This window comes from Phalacrocorax aristotelis, chromosome 5 (assembly GCF_949628215.1).
Source record: "Phalacrocorax aristotelis chromosome 5, bGulAri2.1, whole genome shotgun sequence".
In the NCBI taxonomy this organism is placed as follows: Eukaryota; Metazoa; Chordata; class Aves; order Suliformes; family Phalacrocoracidae; genus Phalacrocorax; species Phalacrocorax aristotelis.
The window spans coordinates 40,894,325-40,911,092 of record NC_134280.1 but is presented as its reverse complement, the minus strand read 5'-3'; the positions used below and the strand labels follow the sequence as shown (position 1 = coordinate 40,911,092).

Sequence of the window (16,768 nt, the reverse complement as noted above, 5' to 3'; positions counted from 1 at the left end):
TGTCACGAAGGCAAAGTGTTTGAGCTGTGACCCATCACTCTCTGGCTATATTATTGTGTATTATTCTAGAGTTTGTAATATTCAGCAAATCCACACTGGTTTTTTCCCCTCCTGTTATGCAACTCACTGAAGCTCTTATTAAATTGTTTTATAGCTTGCCCTAAAACTATGTCTTACCAGTGGCCAGCAGAGAAAATGGTCAAGGTTCTCATCTTTGATTCTGTTCCTTAGAAGCATTTACCAAGGTGTACAAAACATGGTGGCTTGGGATTTTGCTCAATAAAAGGAAACTTAAGTACAAAAGCTGAGCTCAACACCAACATCTTCCACCCTTTCTTTTCCCCTGTAGTGAAATGTTTGGGAAGGATGAAGTAGCGCCTGGTGTCTTGAAGAATTTCGTGGTAGGGGCATGCAAGCTGTTGTTATAGCTTAGAGCTGTTCCAGCTTACATCAAGGCCTCTCTGCTCAGTCTAAGTGTCATTAACAGTACCGTGAAGTTCTGCACTGGTTTCTTCTGCTGGTCATACATTGGTGGAGAAGAGAACTTGATACAATGAGGCCTTCTTTCCCCAAGTGGGAATTTTTAAAAATTAGACCAAATATATATTTCAAGCTTTGCCTGTCCTTAGTGTCCCTGCAGAGCAGGCATGAATGCAGTTCCCTCCATCTGTTTCATGTCTGACAGCGCTGCAGTGTGCGTCCCCAAATACATGCCAGGCCTCTAGAATGAATGAGACTTTTGCACAACCCAGATTTCAACACACCTGCCATGAAATCCAGCTATAGACCCGTTCTGATTCATGCAGTAGTTAACTGTAAGCTTAATCATAAGAAACTCTGTGAGTTGTTACAGGTGTGGTTTTTTTTTTCTCTTTTTTTTATTTTCTTCCCTCAGTAAGCGGAGGAGCTCATCCGGTGTGGCCAAGGGCAACCATCCATCACCATGGAGTGCAGAGGTTCCTAAAAGCAGGAACGCTTCACTGGGTAGGTTATTCACTGCTATGCAAAGTTCTGGTCTTTAAAGGCTGATCTTTTGAAGCTCTCTGGGAAATTCTTAGAGCGCTGCAAAAATGATTTATGTGTTCTATACAGGCACGTGACCATGGCCATGGCATTAGTGTAAATTCTTGGGAATAATTACAAGTAACTGTCTGTAGAAAAGACTTTCAGAATTTGGCCAAGAAACACGGATTAAATTGTTGCGCTTCAAGGAGCAATGCTTCAAGGAGCAATGTTTGGACATTAATTAAAGGCCTGGCTATTTAGGGAATATTGCCGTTTTACTGCACACAAATTGTCCATAGACAGCTTATGATTTTTTTCACATATATTTCTATTCACAGTTATCCAGCAAGTAAGTCGTCTTCTGTGCTACAGTGGATATTTATTGTTGATGATGTTCTCCTCTGATGTGATTCTCTTTCCTGAAGGAACTTTTGGACTTACATTTTCCATAAAATCATTACAATTATTATTTATTGATGGTAATAGCTACTACTATCCACAAGCCATCATGACAGATAGTCCTTTCTCCAGGGAGCTCACGATCAAATGAATGATTACAGATTTGTATTCTGTAGCTGTTCTGCTCCAGCCATTCACTATTGCAATTAGCATTCTTGCCAATGCACTCACTCTTTGGTGTAAGGGGAGAAAAAGGCCATACGCAAAAGGGACTGAACACAGAGGCATGAGGGGGGGAAAAAAAAATCAATGAACAGTTCTGGAAACTATCAACTCAAGCTGATGGCCACAGATGGTCGGAGAGGAACTCAATTCTACATCTTATTTAAAAAAATAAAATAAAAATCATAGGTCATAGCTTCTGCTGGTGTAAACTGCCATAGGTCCTTTGTTTTCAGTGAGCTGTGTCATTCTGAGAATGCAGTTCAGGGCAAGTATTGGCTTTGGGGTGTATCACCTGGGCACCTAGCAGTGTGCCACCATGTATAGCAGGCAGCAGTGCTCTAAATCTGTGTTGAAGCTGTTTCTGAATAACAAGTACCACCACTGGTGCCAAAGACACCTGGAGAGTTCTCGCTTACCGGACTATCAGCTTGAGCTGATGTGGACTTCCTTGTCAGGCTACCCACCTCTCTTCCTGCATGGGGGAGCTGCAGGACTGGAGAAGAGAGGTGGAAATTCATGTTGAACTGCAAGCAGGTAGCTAAACCCATTTAATTTTAAAAAGTTACAGAAGGAAATAATGTAATCCAGGATTTAATTACATCAGAAAAAACTTTAAGTAAATAATTAGAGGATGCCATTGTCTGCCTGTACCTTTGGAAACAGATTAATAACGATGGCATGCCCAAATCTGTAGCTGGCTATCCTGTGTCATAGTTTGATGTAGCAAAGAGTTTAAAAGACTAAGAAATATACAATGTTTCAAACTGTATTGCAGCATTTGGAGATTTGGTATCTCATGCAGAAAAAGCCCCTCAGAATATTTCATCACCATCCAACTTGACTTCCAGCATCAACGTGTTCAACAAAATCCTCAATTTTGGGAAAGTAAGTCTGTATTTGCATAATAGCTGAGAGTGTGAACATTTATGTATCATCATATTTGAAGAGTTAGAAGCTCAAAGTACCAACAAACAGCTTTTACTGCTTTTGAATCTCCCCTATTATGTGAATGTACTTTGTTTTGGGAAGACGAAGATAGTTATTGTGGGTGGACTTTTAAGCTTTGTGGTAAGTTTATCATTCTCTAAGCAGAAACCAGATAAACCAGATACCTTGGGACAAAATAACATCAATTAACAAATATGGTCGCACACAATACCCTAAGATATTTTGCTCAAAACTTGTGTAAGTTAAGGTCTTTAGAGTGTGTTTTCTTTTATTGCCATTCAATTAATTATTTGCCCACAATACTCCTGCAGTGGCATCAGAGGCACTGTATGGTTATTATGTAGGTATTGACTATGTATAGGACTAACTCCTTTGTAACAGAACCTTGGTACCATGTAATGGACACCAGTATGCTTATGTTTTTGTATTAATGCCTAGAAACACTTATCTCACATTTCTCTTTATCTGTATGAGGAGTTTGGGGGATTTCAGTGACACTGTTCACCTGTTAGAATTCTATATGTATGTAAGTGCTTGTAATGACAATGCTTTTCACATGTTACTACTACTCCTTAGAACTGCGTTTAAAACCATTCCAGAGTACTGATTTAAAGCTACCTTTAACATTATGTCTTACTTTTAGACACAGACCCAGTATTCAACTGCAGCAAATCTCAAAGTCATTCTGTGTGAGGTCTTGTCACGATATATAGCACATCCTGATCTCATTGAAGAGAAGATGGCAGCCAATATCTACCAAACGTTCTGCTTTACTGACTCATCGCTTTTAGAGTCATTTACACAAGAGTTCAGAAGTCAGCTCTCTCAGGTAAGTGCCTGGGAGCTTTCCAAATATCTGCAGCTAGTAGCTGTGTTAGTTCACGCATTTTATTGCAGTGTTTGGGAAATAGAACACGACCCCACCTGGCTAGGAGTTGCTCATCTCTAAACCAAAGTGCCTATAGTGCATGTTGAGGCTGAGCTAATTCTTGAGAATGGGATTAGCCCAAACACCTTAGGCTGTGTACACAGCTTGGAAAGACAAGGACACCTAGCTAGTGGACACTAAGGGTTCTCACCATGCCCAGGTCTTGTCTCTCCTCTTTATTTGTCCTGCTGCAGTGACAGGTATATAGAACAGTGTGAGGATGTCGTGTAAATAAGAATATGTAAAGCTCAGGGAGGCAATAAATTTCGTTGTGTATTACCTCAGCCATATAACTTCATCCAATAACTCCTGCATCTGACCCAACAATTCATAACTGAAGCAGTACTTGTCTTTGGGAAACCCATATAATTAAAGCAAATGAATCCTTTAAAGGTAATGCCTTCTTTTTTGCCAGAGTGAGGATTGATATTAATTTTTCTTGTATTCCTAGTCTTTGGACTGTTTGGGACAATGTGAATCATAGGGCTTGTCTAAACAGAGAATTTATTGTACTATCTGGGGTGTGAAGGTAAAGCACAGTCACTCTCTCAGTTATTGCTTGTCACTAGCGTCATTTGAATGTATTGTTTATAGAGTTGTGTACAAGTGCAGTGCAAGCTGAAACACATAAAAAGATGCACCAGCAACAAGGGTCAATGTTCTTAAATAATTTCTTGCATTGTTATTTGTTAAGGTGCAACGCAACCCACAGTACCAGGCAGCATTCGTCAACGAAATGGTCTCATTTCTAATGCTCATCTCCCAAGTGCAGAATGACACCTCCCTGTGGCATCTCCTTTTGCTGGCCCCAGATGTGTTTCAGGGCAGCACGCAACTGCAAGACATAACTGATTTCTTTCAGAATCCAACCAGGTAAAAATGCAGAAAATGCCAGGAGAGGCACTGAAAGTTGGTGGGTTTGTGTATTGAACTCTAAGGACATCACTTCTCATCTTGAAGAAAGGGTGTCAGCTTAAAAGTGTGATTTGTTTGAGGGGTGATATGGCTCCATACTAATGTATCTCTAAAGATCTCTATAGACGGTGAGCGTTGTTTTGATTTTTCAGTCACTCTTGTGTCTCTTTTAAAATGGGAGCTTGGTATGAACTCTTAGTTTTCTTCCAGCCTGCTTAGAGGCACTGTCCTGCACCTGTGCAGATAGAAGAGGTGGTGAGTAACAGCCACTTCCTTTGGTTGAAGAAAAGTCCTTCTGGCTGGATAGTTGTTCTGCTAAAGACAGCAGCTGGCTGCTTCTTTCCAGAAAAGCATAAAGTCAAATTCAAGTTGTTTTGGAACACCTCAATCATTTGTAGGGGAGCCATAAATTCTTTAATTTTTATTTTAAAAAAATTATTAGCTGATTTACTGCTGTTTTATCTTTCAAGATTGGTCCCAAGAAAGCGGAGAAGAGAGGGACCCTGGTTTTTAGCATATGGGGCTTTGAACATGTCCGACTTTAAGAAGAAAGTACCAGTTATGTTCTTGCTCAATGGTTATACGAACAACAGAGCTGGCTTAACTGCATGAATTAACTGTGCTGAAATATTTGATGCTGCATGCACCTAGGACAACAAAAACTCTTCTAAAATGGGCTTAGCCTTGAAACCCCTTTCCTGGTCCATAGTTGGTCTAAACTCTCAATGATCTTTAGAAGATTCGAGTTACTCAAGAGATTAAGGGATTCTGTTACAAATCAGCTGCTGGATATGTGACTGACACTGCTATAAATTATTCTGAATAGTCCACATGGAGGACAGCAAGCAACCGAGTGTCTTCAGATTTTTTTTTCTTGGATACATGAGCAGTTGGGTAAAGATGCCAAAAGAGGTTGTAGAAACTTTGCCACTTTGATTATACCCAGGCTTAGTGGGACTCACTTTTCATCACTGGCATGTTGCCAAGGCACTTAAGAACCTGTACATTTAATATCTAGGTAATTTGCCGTACTGCATTGTGAGGACTATTTGTAAGTTGTAATGCCCTTATCCTTAAAGGAGTCAGTAGCAGTGCAGCAAGAATTTTAATTTTATTCAGAAATGTTTTGTCCCTGCTGCTGTTTCAGTCACAGGATTATTGCATTTGTTTGCATGTACTGGCTTGCAGAATCAAGCCTGAGAGAATCAAGCACTGTTTGAGTGCCCAGGAAGAATTAATATTTACTGTGCTGCTCTGCTTTGCTCTACAGCTGCAGAGCTGGGCAAAGTTACCATAGGCACAACAAAGAGACACAGTGAATTTCATCACCAGAACTGTGCAGTGCTTTTATGCCTAGCATCTGGCAGCATAAGTGCATGTGTAAAGAGTTACTGCAAAGAGATTGCACAAATAGTATTTTTAATGATGCTTACAAAAGCACATCTTAGTGAGCCTGGCCATGTTTTTTTCTCAGGCAGTACTTACCTCCTAAGAAATGCTGTACAGGGGATTTTTTTGTAGTATAATGTCATGGTTTAACCCCAGCCGGCAACTCAGCCCCACGCAGCCACTCGCTCACTCCCCAGTGGGATGGGGGAGAGAATCAGAATAGTAAAAGTGAGAAACTTGTGGGTTGAGGTAAAGACAGTTTAATAAGTAAAGCAAAGGTCACACACACAAGCAAAGCAAAACAAGGAATTTATTCATTGCTTCCCATGGGCAGGCAGGTGTTCAGCCACCTCCAGGAAAGCAGGGCTCCATCACGCGTAACAGTTGCTTGGGAAGACAAACAGTATCACTTTAAATATCCCCCCCTTCCCTTCTTCTTCCCCCAGTTTATATCCTGAGCATGACGTCATACGGTGTGGGATATCCCTTGGGTCAGTTGGGGTCAGCTGTCCCGGCTGTGTCCCATCCCAGCTTCTTGTGCCCCTGGCAGAGCATGGGAAGCTGAAAAAGTCCTTGACTAGAGTAAGCACTACTTAGCAGTAACTAAAATATCTCTGTATTATCAGCACTGGTTTTAGCACAAATCCAAAACACAGCCCCATACTAGCTGCTGTGAAGAAAATTAACTCTGTCCCAGCCAAAACCAGCACATATAAATATGAAGATACAGAAGAAAATAACTTTTGCTCATTGTGGCATCTGTATTAACCATGTGATAAAACCACCACTGTGAAGCAGTAACTTCAAAGTCATGATTTCTATAGAAAGTTTAGGAGCAAGTTTTATTATCCACACAAACCTGGTTTACAGACTGAATTCACGAATGCTCCTGTTTGTTGCTTTAAAATAGTTTTTCAGATAAGCACATAAGCTGAATTTTTCTCTAAAGCCAATATCTGCAAAAGCCCTGCAAGACTGAAATAAAAGGGCAAACCCAACATTTGTTTCCATGTTTGCTACCTTCTGATCTGTGCGATATGTATCCACTTTTGGCAAGCCTATGCTTCCCTCCTCCTTGGCTCTGCCATTGCTCAACTAAATATGTCATTTATAATTGCAGTTTCTTCTCCCTCTAAGACTCTTACTAAAAAAACCTCTGCAGAATGGAAATGGTGAGCACAAAGTCCACGAATCCTGCATGGAGACATTAAGTTAAATGAGGAGAAAAGAGATCCCTGGTGCTCTCTTCTCACTAGCAGATTGTTCCCACAAATCAGTATGTATTTATTCATGCCACTGAAATCAGCTCAGCTAGGTTCTTTGTGTATCACCTGCAGAACTTCAGGCAGGCGAGAGATTGTGCATTTTACGCTGACCTTATGCCTACAGTGAAGAGCTACTCTTCATACAGGAGAAGCAAAAGGGACTAAAAATCACCATGAAGTTTTCAGTAACCTGCAAACAATGAACAGTTTTTTAAATTACTTCCTCTATAATACAATATGCCTGATTATCAGCTTGTTCTTTCCTAAGACTGAAAAACATTCCTTGCTTCCTTGTCAGCCTGGTTATTACAGTATAAAAGAGGAAAGAAGGATAACTGGAAATGGGAACAGTTATTTGTGATCGCTTCTCCCATCCACAGATGTTGTCCCCTAAGGATCCCTGCTCTCTCTTGAGCCTTGTCTGCTCTCTTTCTTAGTTTCTTTTAGGAGGAGATTCACCCACAGCAGTGAATCCCTGGACTAGTCTATCACCTGAGTGTTTTTCGAACCCTGTTGTGAGGATTTAAGTGGTCTATAGATTTTGCATAACCCTTTGAATAAGTACATCTAATGAGTGCAGCACATATGTTTGTGCTAATATACAGCCATGGCTTTCCCATCAAAGCTCTTTGTATTTGTATTTTGTGCATGATCAAACAAATAATTAAAAGTAGGGGCAATGGCTTGTCTGTCAGACACTTTAAGAATAATAGGCTGTCTGCAGCTGTTTCCTATTTGAACACTTGTTTTATTTCTTCTCATAAACCTGTAACCACAATTTATTTTCCTCGTTGAGTTTTTTGGGGTTCTTTTTTCCCCCTTTAGTGTTGTGCCGGCAGCTCAGAATTTCTCTGCATTGCTTGTGACTGATGATAGATTCAAAACTGTTCAGAATGGAGTTACAGATCCTCCATATTCCTGCTTGGAGCAAGGTAAGACTCCTCCATTTAGTCATATCTCTGCTGAAAACCTGTCGTGCTGAGGAGATGCAAACTGCAGGCTAATAAGTAACCATACAGATTGCATACTGTTCAGGGCTCAGCATAATGAATTCTTCTTTCAACTTTTTACAAGTGTGAATAAAATATCTCATTTCCAAGGGAGAAGTAAAAAAGCTTGATTTTGTCAGTACACAATGAATTAACATGGGTTTGCAGTCTCAGTGGAAATGGGGAGTGTTAATTTTTTAACCTGGTATTTTTTGGGGGGAGAGGGGTGTCAAAATCTGCTTTCTAGTTGTGGGCTCTGTCAAACTTACCTCAGTACATCAAGGTAGAGGCTAGGTCTGGGCTGCACAACGAGCTATATACATCAAGATCAGTCATTCCTCTAAGCCCCTGTCAGCTTACAGCAGAGGCAGAGCCCTCAACATCCACCTCTAACTGAGGTTATGTGAATGAGCAAGGGAAAGGTACAGTATCTAGATGCTACAAGGGACAGATTGATAAATACTGTTAATTCTCTGCTTGTTTCATGGAGATTGTGGAAGTTGAGGTGGTTAAGAAGAAAGCAGATTAATGCAAGTAGGGAAAACAAGGATATGGGGCTAGTGAGAGGACTGGACTCATGGGGATATCAAGATGACTGTAAATGGCTATGGGAGACATAAATGATGCTGCAGACAAAGGGTACGTGAGAGTAGTAAAAAAGCATTCCCAAATGAAGGGAAAGAAACAATAATAAGTATTAGGCCACCTTACCCTGAATTACTGATGGCAAAGTGCTCCTAAAGCAGGAGGAGAGCTCCATTAGTACCCAGATCAGGGGGTCTGTGCTGTTCCTGAGATGGAAAATAATTTCTACGATGGCAGGTAGCATCCTGACTTCCTTCCAAAGGCCAGGAAGAGTTACACCCCAAAAGGGCACTCAAATTTCTAACCAGGATCTTGTGTCTTTTCCTAGGAGCCTAACCTCATACATGTGTTATCCTCAACAGCTTTTCTCAGTTTCCAAACTAATGTGATCTTTACTAATATACTCTTTTCATGTTTGTTGTAGATAAAGAAAGAAGTTTGGTGACCAGATATATTTGTAATCTCTTTGTTAACTGGAAAGACAGTCAGACTTTAGTATCTGAAGTGGAGGAAGTTCTGAGGTAAGACATTGCCTAAAGGGGTATTACTAACAGTATAATTCAAATCTATGATCGTTCCTCTAAATCACCTTATGTTTCGACTTGCATTGATTTCATATTCACTAAAATGCCTTTTTTTCCCCCCTCCAGAAAAATAAAGTCACCAAAGATTGGTGGAAAAGACTTCAAGAGGTCCATTGATTCAGACGATTTAGAAGCCATACAAAAGTCTCTACACCGTTTAAAAGGCTTTGAGAAAAAAATGAATAGAAGTGAATTAAAAAGCTTAAATCTATTCAGAAATTTGAAGAATGAAACATTACAGAAATTGTATGCAATTCTTGAACTGGGAATGAATCCACATCATGATTATAAATTAAAGGAGCCATATAATAAGGAAATAATTGATGAAATCTATAACTTCACATCACTGCAATTACAGAGTGACTTTAATGGGACTTCCATTTTCAGCATAATGACCCAGTGGAAAGAAATTCAGAGTGCTTTAAAATTAGCTACAGTGATTTGGAATCCAGTTCTGTTAAATAATTCTAATTTTAGTACAGTGCAGACTAAGGATGCTCTCCAAATGTTGCTCTCCACTAGCATGCCATCATTTCTGGAAGACTTCAGAGACCGTTTAAATGGAATACAAGAAATGCCATCTTTGTTTGCCGATTACCTGCTTAAGCCTGTGTCCTACAGAAACTTTCCAGACCAGCTCCTAGCAATCCAGAAGATGTTTTTTATAATGACAGACACAAACATAGGTTATCAGTACCTACTGATGCCTGTGTTTGAACTGATGCGGAAAGTAGAAAGCTCCATGGGTGAAGCCTGGTGGCATGAGCTGAATGCCTATTGGCGCATTGGGGAGAAACTAAGATCTATGAAGTGGAGTAACACAGGCATCATAGCCTATGAGCAGTTTTTAGAAGTATTAAACAGCCATTTACAAAAGCTGAATAATAATTCAAATAGTGTCTTTATTGAACAATTGGATCAACTGTCAGAATTTGTAACAGCCATATTTAAAGAGTTTGGGGAAAACTCTGAAGTAGCCAATATCTCACTAGTGACTCAAGCCATACAAAAGACCTTGGACATATTAGAAGACTTACAGCTGAATTATAATGTCAGCAAGTTAAAATCTATAGATCTTTTCTTTAATTTTGACAACAAAACCTTTGAGACCTTATCTGAACTTCTGATGACAGGAATTAAAATCCTTCATTATATAAGTGCCAGCGAAGCTTCCAGTGAAGGAATAATTAACCCTATCTATAACTTAACACATCTTCTACTGCAGGAGTTCAGCGAGTTTTCCTTATGGCACAATACTTCACTAGAGGCAAAAATTTGGGACCTCTTGAATTTAGCCTTGAGTGCTTTCCTAAAGAACAGCAGCAATGCTTACGGGACACCCCAGAAGTGCTCTGCTCAGGACGTGCTCCACGTAACACTTGAGATGCTCTTTGAAAATACCAGTCTAAGCGAGTCCTTAGCAGGGAGCCCCTGCAAACCCCTCTTTGATTCCATGGGCATGGAGGGTGTAACAATGCGCAATGACACCTTTAAAAAAATGTTCCAGCTTGCCATAACAAACCTGAAACTGTCTCCAGAGTTTGCTGCTGTCTATAAGAACAGCAGTGAACATTTTTCCAAGGAGCTGTCATGCATCATCCAGTCTCTGCAGTTTTCTCTGGGTTTCCTTTCCAAATTAAACTTTGTCTCCAAGCTGGAAAACTCATGGGTACAAGAGAAGGCAAGAGCTCTGACTGCTGCCACAGAGGAGCTGCTGCAGAGCAATGCCTCGTGCCCCGTCCCAGTCCAGGATGTGGGTGATGTTCTCTCATCCCAGCTTTTGAATATGCTCACTCCTTTCATGCTGAATGAAACAGTACTGAACTCCCTGAATTTCTCTGATAGCTCAGTAGACTGGCATAGGCTGCCTGTGTTTTCCCATCTGTTACTGACTGTTTCCATGAGGAACAGCAGTATATATGAATTGCTACAGGTGGGCAGAAATGCTTCCAACCAGTCTGAGTGGGGGCATTTCTCACGGCTGTGGCACGCCACAGGTGATGTGTTGACCACCAAATGGAACCTAACAGAAGTGGGTGAATATATGAAACTCCTGGAAATTATGAAGAAAGCTCTAATTCTTGTGGACTTTGGGGTAGCTCCTGGAAAAACATTAGTACCTCAGGTCTTTAATAATTCTAGTGGAGGAATTAAATCCTCAGATCTGAATGACTTGTACAATTCATTAAAACTCTTTTTCAATTCAACTTCTGCCACAAACAGCACACTGGACTTGGAAAGAATATTTCGAGAACTATTTCCACTGAATGAAGTTGGTGGTGAAGGATTGTTCTACCCCAATCCCTATGGAAAAGAAAATCAAGATATTCTATCTATGGCTGCAATGATTTGGAATCAGATAATTTTAAATAGGACTTATTTTAATACAGAGAAAGCATGGCAGGTTATCAAAATGATTGCACTTCATGCAATCTCGCTTGAAGACATTGAAAATTATCTCAGCACAAATGAAAAAGTGTCATCATTATTTTCTGACTTCTCGTTGACCCCTGTAACTTCTGAAAATTTTGCAGAACAGCTCTTGTCCCTCAAGCAGCTTTTTGATGCCACGGCAAAGGTGAATACCAGTGATCATTATCTGCTGATCTCTTCTATGTCTAAGCTAATGCAGAAACTCCAGACTTCCTCTCATGGAAGGCAGGGAAAGGAACTTCGTGCTTTCTGGCAGATTGCTGAAGTACTCCAGTCCATGAACTGGAATAGTACAGACAGTCTCACTTCCCAGTCACTTCTAGACATACTGCAAAATCAGTTCAGTGCAATGACAAATGATTCCAGCCTTCCTTTCAGCAGGGAACTGAAGCAGTTGGTAAACTTTGCGGCTTCCATATTTGAGTTGTATGGTGAAGAAGACTCCAGAGGAAGCAACATCTCCATATACTCACAAACCATGCAAAGGAGTATCTTAATTTTAAAAGCTTTGCAGAAAAGTTATAATATCAGTGAGCTTGAAACTATAAACCTATTACTTGGTTATTACAGTAACTATACCCAGAGACTGACTGAAATATGGAGAGCAGGAATGAAAGTCCTTCATGACACCAACTTAAACAAAACATTTGAAGAAAAAATGGACATTGTGTATCATTTCTCACATTTGCTGCTGCAGAAGGGGTTCAGCGGGTTTTCCTTATGGCACAATACTTCACTAGAGGCAAAAATTTGGGACCTCTTGAATTTAGCCTTGAGTGCTTTCCTAAAGAACAGCAGCAATGCTTACGGGACACCCCAGAAGTGCTCTGCTCAGGACGTGCTCCACGTAACACTTGAGATGCTCTTTGAAAATACCAGTCTAAGCGAGTCCTTAGCAGGGAGCCCCTGCAAACCCCTCTTTGATTCCATGGGCATGGAGGGTGTAACAATGCGCAATGACACCTTTAAAAAAATGTTCCAGCTTGCCATAACAAACCTGAAACTGTCTCCAGAGTTTGCTGCTGTCTATAAGAACAGCAGTGAACATTTTTCCAAGGAGCTGTCATGCATCATCCAGTCTCTGCAGTTTTCTCTGGGTTTCCTTTCCAAATTAAACTTTGTCTCCAAGCTGGAAAACTCATGGGTACAAGAGAAGGCAAGAGCTCTGACTGCTGCCACAGAGGAGCTGCTGCAGAGCAATGCCTCGTGCCCCGTCCCAGTCCAGGATGTGGGTGATGTTCTCTCATCCCAGCTTTTGAATATGCTCACTCCTTTCATGCTGAATGAAACAGTACTGAACTCCCTGAGTTTCTCTGACATCTTAGCAGTGTGGAATAACCTGTCCACGCTCTTCAGTTTGGCACAGGATGAGCTCCACATGAATGACCTGCTGCAGAGACTCCAAGGCGCCTTCAACCACACCAAATGGACGTATTACTCAAGCATCTGGGATGTGGTTGACAGTTTCCTAAACACCAAAAGGAATATAACTGAAGCAGCTGCCTTTGCAAAGTTGTTGGAAGCAGTGGCAAACAGTTCTGCCAATGATGTGTCAGCTCTAGAAATCATTGAAGCCAGTCACTACATTCTTAAGAGGCTGAACTTCTCTGATCTGCTAAATGAATTCAATATAAGTTCCAGTTCATCTTTTCCCTCCAACAAAACTAGTTTTGACAGTGTGATTGATATTGTCGCTCATCACTTCATTGTCATGGCAGAAACGCTGTACAACAAGACACTGCCTTGGACTCAGAGTGACCAAACTCTGTCACCAACTAGTCTGATCACACGGTGAGTTTGCTTTTTCAGGTATTGTAATTGCATTTATGGGTAGTGACTAACCTTCTCATCCCAGCATGGGAAGCATGTTATTTTCTTCCAGTGGAGCAACTTAAGCCTGAATTCACCATAATTTAGGACACTAGGTCTAACATGAGTTAAACTGAAGAGGAGGAAATTTCTCCTTGAACATCTGAGAATGAGACTTTCAAAAATTTTCTTTGTTGGCATGTATCAGTTCATGGTGGAAGCAGAATCCTGTAGAAGGCTTGCTGCCAGTGGTAAATTCTTCAGAAACCCCTTCTTTGTGGTATGACTCTCATTTTCGGTTCTCAGTCTCCCGTAGTCATGCCTTTCCATCTATATCTTGCATCCACAGTGAACCTTTCAAGTGTGATTTCTTATTCATATGGTTTGAGAGTGAATTACAGTTTTGGGAGAAAACAGCAAAAAGAATTGATGACATAAAATTGGGAGGGTACCCACTTAGGAGGTGTCACGGGAGACACATGGCTTCACCTGGACGTCTTATTTACACTGCCAAGGAACAGCATCTACACATCTGACAGGTTGCTTGCTAATATACCTTGTTTCTGAGAGAGAAGCGGATTTAAAATCCTATCTTATTTTTCAGATTTCTGTTTTTAGAATTCGAAAACACCATCTTACAGGTGACAGTGAATAACAGCTATAACCCTTACCTGATGTGTCTAATAAATGCCACTGAAGTTGAAGACAGCAAATTGACAGGTAATCATGATTTCATTAATGTTGTGGGACCTCAGCTGGAATATGTTGTGCCTGTCTTTTCAAAGTGTTTTGTCTAATGACAGGAAGGAATGGTGCTACATGTTTTCATCCGCTGGCAATTAACTGGAGCTGTGAGGCCTCAGGAAGCCAGACTTCTTTTTTGTTTGAGTTATGTCACATTGCGGATATAAGTTTTCCATCCAACTCTGTCCAAAAGGCACATCTGCTTTTCGCTATGTGATGACAGGTTCCTGACACTCAGATAAAGAAATCTTACAAATAGAAACCTATATTCCCTTCACAGATTTATGTACCCATAAGATGACAGCAGTTATTTTTGAGAGTTAACATGCTGTTTCACATAGATATTAATCGTATTAACTTATTGTAAAACCTGAGAAGTCTATCTGTTCATAGAATAGAAATACCACATGTGCTTAGAAGGGCACTGTCAGAAGTCCTTTTACCAGTATGGGGTGGATTTTTTTAGGTCCAGAGCACCTACTCAGACTGGATCCATTACAATCCAGATTACATCCTAGGTCTTGGTCTGTGATTTCAGACGACTTGAGCTGTGAGAATTTGGTGGAATATAGCAATGCTCAGTAGGCCTCAGAATATAAGTGCTGATATTCCCATCTATGAAGTTTCTGCAAAGACTGGTATTTTTGTCTCAAGTAACTTTTGTTTTCTTCCTTGCACAGAAAACATCACAATGCTTTTGAAGCAAACTTATCTGAAAAAGAACTCTATTGTGCAAAATAATGCCTCCAAGAAACATTCATCCATACCAGAGCTCCTGAAGCTAAAAGTAAGTCTGCTTAAAATGCTGACTTGAAGGACATCCCACAGTGATACATGAATGTGCAATGGAGGTTTTGAAAAGCAGCGTATGGGAAAAAAAAAGTTTCTTAAAAGAACAACTGATAAAAACTAGGACTGAAACTCTCTTTTCTGCCTTCTGATTATATTTTAAGGTCACCATTAAACTGGGCTAAGGAACTTGTTCTTATGTGAGTCCCTACCAAGTGTACACCCACTTTTCTGAGAAGGTAGAGGTGTTCCTGTCCTCCAAGTCTGTTGGATAGAATGGCTTCTGTTTTCCACCAGCCATCCCAAAAGGATGAGCGCTGCACAGGTTGCCAGTGGCAGCATATTCCTGATAAGTCAGTGCACCAGTAGTTTTCAAGTTCAGTACATTGACACTTAGCAAAGTACTTTGCAGAGCTGAGATTATTCAGAATGCCTCAGTTTCATTTGAGAACTAGGTAGGAGAGGAGTTTTTGAAGGCACAGATAGCAGTTGGATACCTCTGCCCCGCTGAAAATCAGTGGAATTGTGCATACCCAGTTGGCAGTTAGAACCACCACTATGCCTAAGGAGCTATACTGACACCAGTGTAGCTGGAGTCCAAGTTCCCACATGCTCCCTTAGCCCTAGATGTCTCACACCACCATAATGGTTTCTGAGATTAAGCACCTAAGCTTTATTGATTCATGGATTTCCCTCACCAGCTTTGGGTTTGGCAATGCCTCATTTGGATAAAATGCTTCTTACACCATACATACATGACTGCACTAATAGCATGCATGCACTTTATTCTATTTCTCTGTATGAGAAATAGAATTTAGAAGTCTTTTTAAAAAAAAGATAACAGTATGCAATGCCATTGCTGGTTAATATATCTGTAACAATAATACAATGAGCCTCAGCTGACAGGTACTTGTAGGCACAAAACAGCAAACAGTTCTTGCCATACAAGACTGATAATGTAAATAATGAAGTCAGACAAAAGGGAAGCCCATAATAGCAGAGTAGGCAAAGGACTATAATTTTACATAGGTTGGCAGATGTGGAAGTTGTGACTTCTAGCCAACTCCATTTCATTTGCTGTAGTAGAGATGACCAGGTGGTGTCTGAAAGGCTAAACCTATTGTACAAGGTAGATTTATTTGGTCTCTGGGAAGATTAATTGGTCAACAGGTAAGTCCAAATGGAGTATTGCTATGTATGTGTGTTGGGCAGGGGAAATGATATGTAAGACTTGGAAGGTTTATTAGATTACTGTGCAATGTTGTGTAGCCAGGTCTGCTACAAACTAATGTAGGAATGATTGTTATGAACTGTTCTATTGGAGACACTTTGAATAACTAAAAATATATATTACAATTTTAATCCTAAAGAAAAATGGAAAGGGACAGCTACACTCTTTAAAACTTGCCTTTTATAAGTCTGTCGTCTAACTGGTATTTGTGCATTTGTCTTCCTTTTCAAAATTTCCTTTGAAGATATCTCACCTCCGGGATCTGACAGTACTTCTTTGTGACTATGAGAGCTTTAAGTCAATACAGCATATTTGCAATCTTCCTAATGTTAGTTTTGGAGAACTGTGTGAACAAAGTCAAACTCGTGAGCAGCTCCTCCGCGCTATTGAACTGAGCAATCAAGTTGTGACCAATGTACTGAATCACAGAAGAATCTCACAAGAGCTTCAGAATGTACTGATTGGGGATGCCACAAACATCCAGACACAAATGAAGTGGTGAGGCTCTCTCTCTGAGTTAGACTGCTTTA

General features: G+C 40.5%; 1 protein-coding gene across 1 annotated transcript in view; it reads left to right on the top strand.

Annotated features, from left to right (window-relative positions):
- ABCA12 (ATP binding cassette subfamily A member 12) overlaps nt 1–16,768 on the top strand; it is an 88,420-nt gene that overhangs the window by 21,341 nt on the left and 50,311 nt on the right. Inside the window, exons 4-13 of the mRNA XM_075094070.1 lie at nt 896–984; nt 2,405–2,514; nt 3,221–3,406; nt 4,200–4,378; nt 7,900–8,006; nt 9,073–9,169; nt 9,299–13,456; nt 14,079–14,194; nt 14,899–15,005; nt 16,483–16,736. Of these exons, the coding sequence (XP_074950171.1) occupies nt 896–984; nt 2,405–2,514; nt 3,221–3,406; nt 4,200–4,378; nt 7,900–8,006; nt 9,073–9,169; nt 9,299–13,456; nt 14,079–14,194; nt 14,899–15,005; nt 16,483–16,736 (5,403 nt within the window). The remainder of the gene's footprint in view (nt 1–895; nt 985–2,404; nt 2,515–3,220; nt 3,407–4,199; nt 4,379–7,899; nt 8,007–9,072; nt 9,170–9,298; nt 13,457–14,078; nt 14,195–14,898; nt 15,006–16,482; nt 16,737–16,768) is intronic.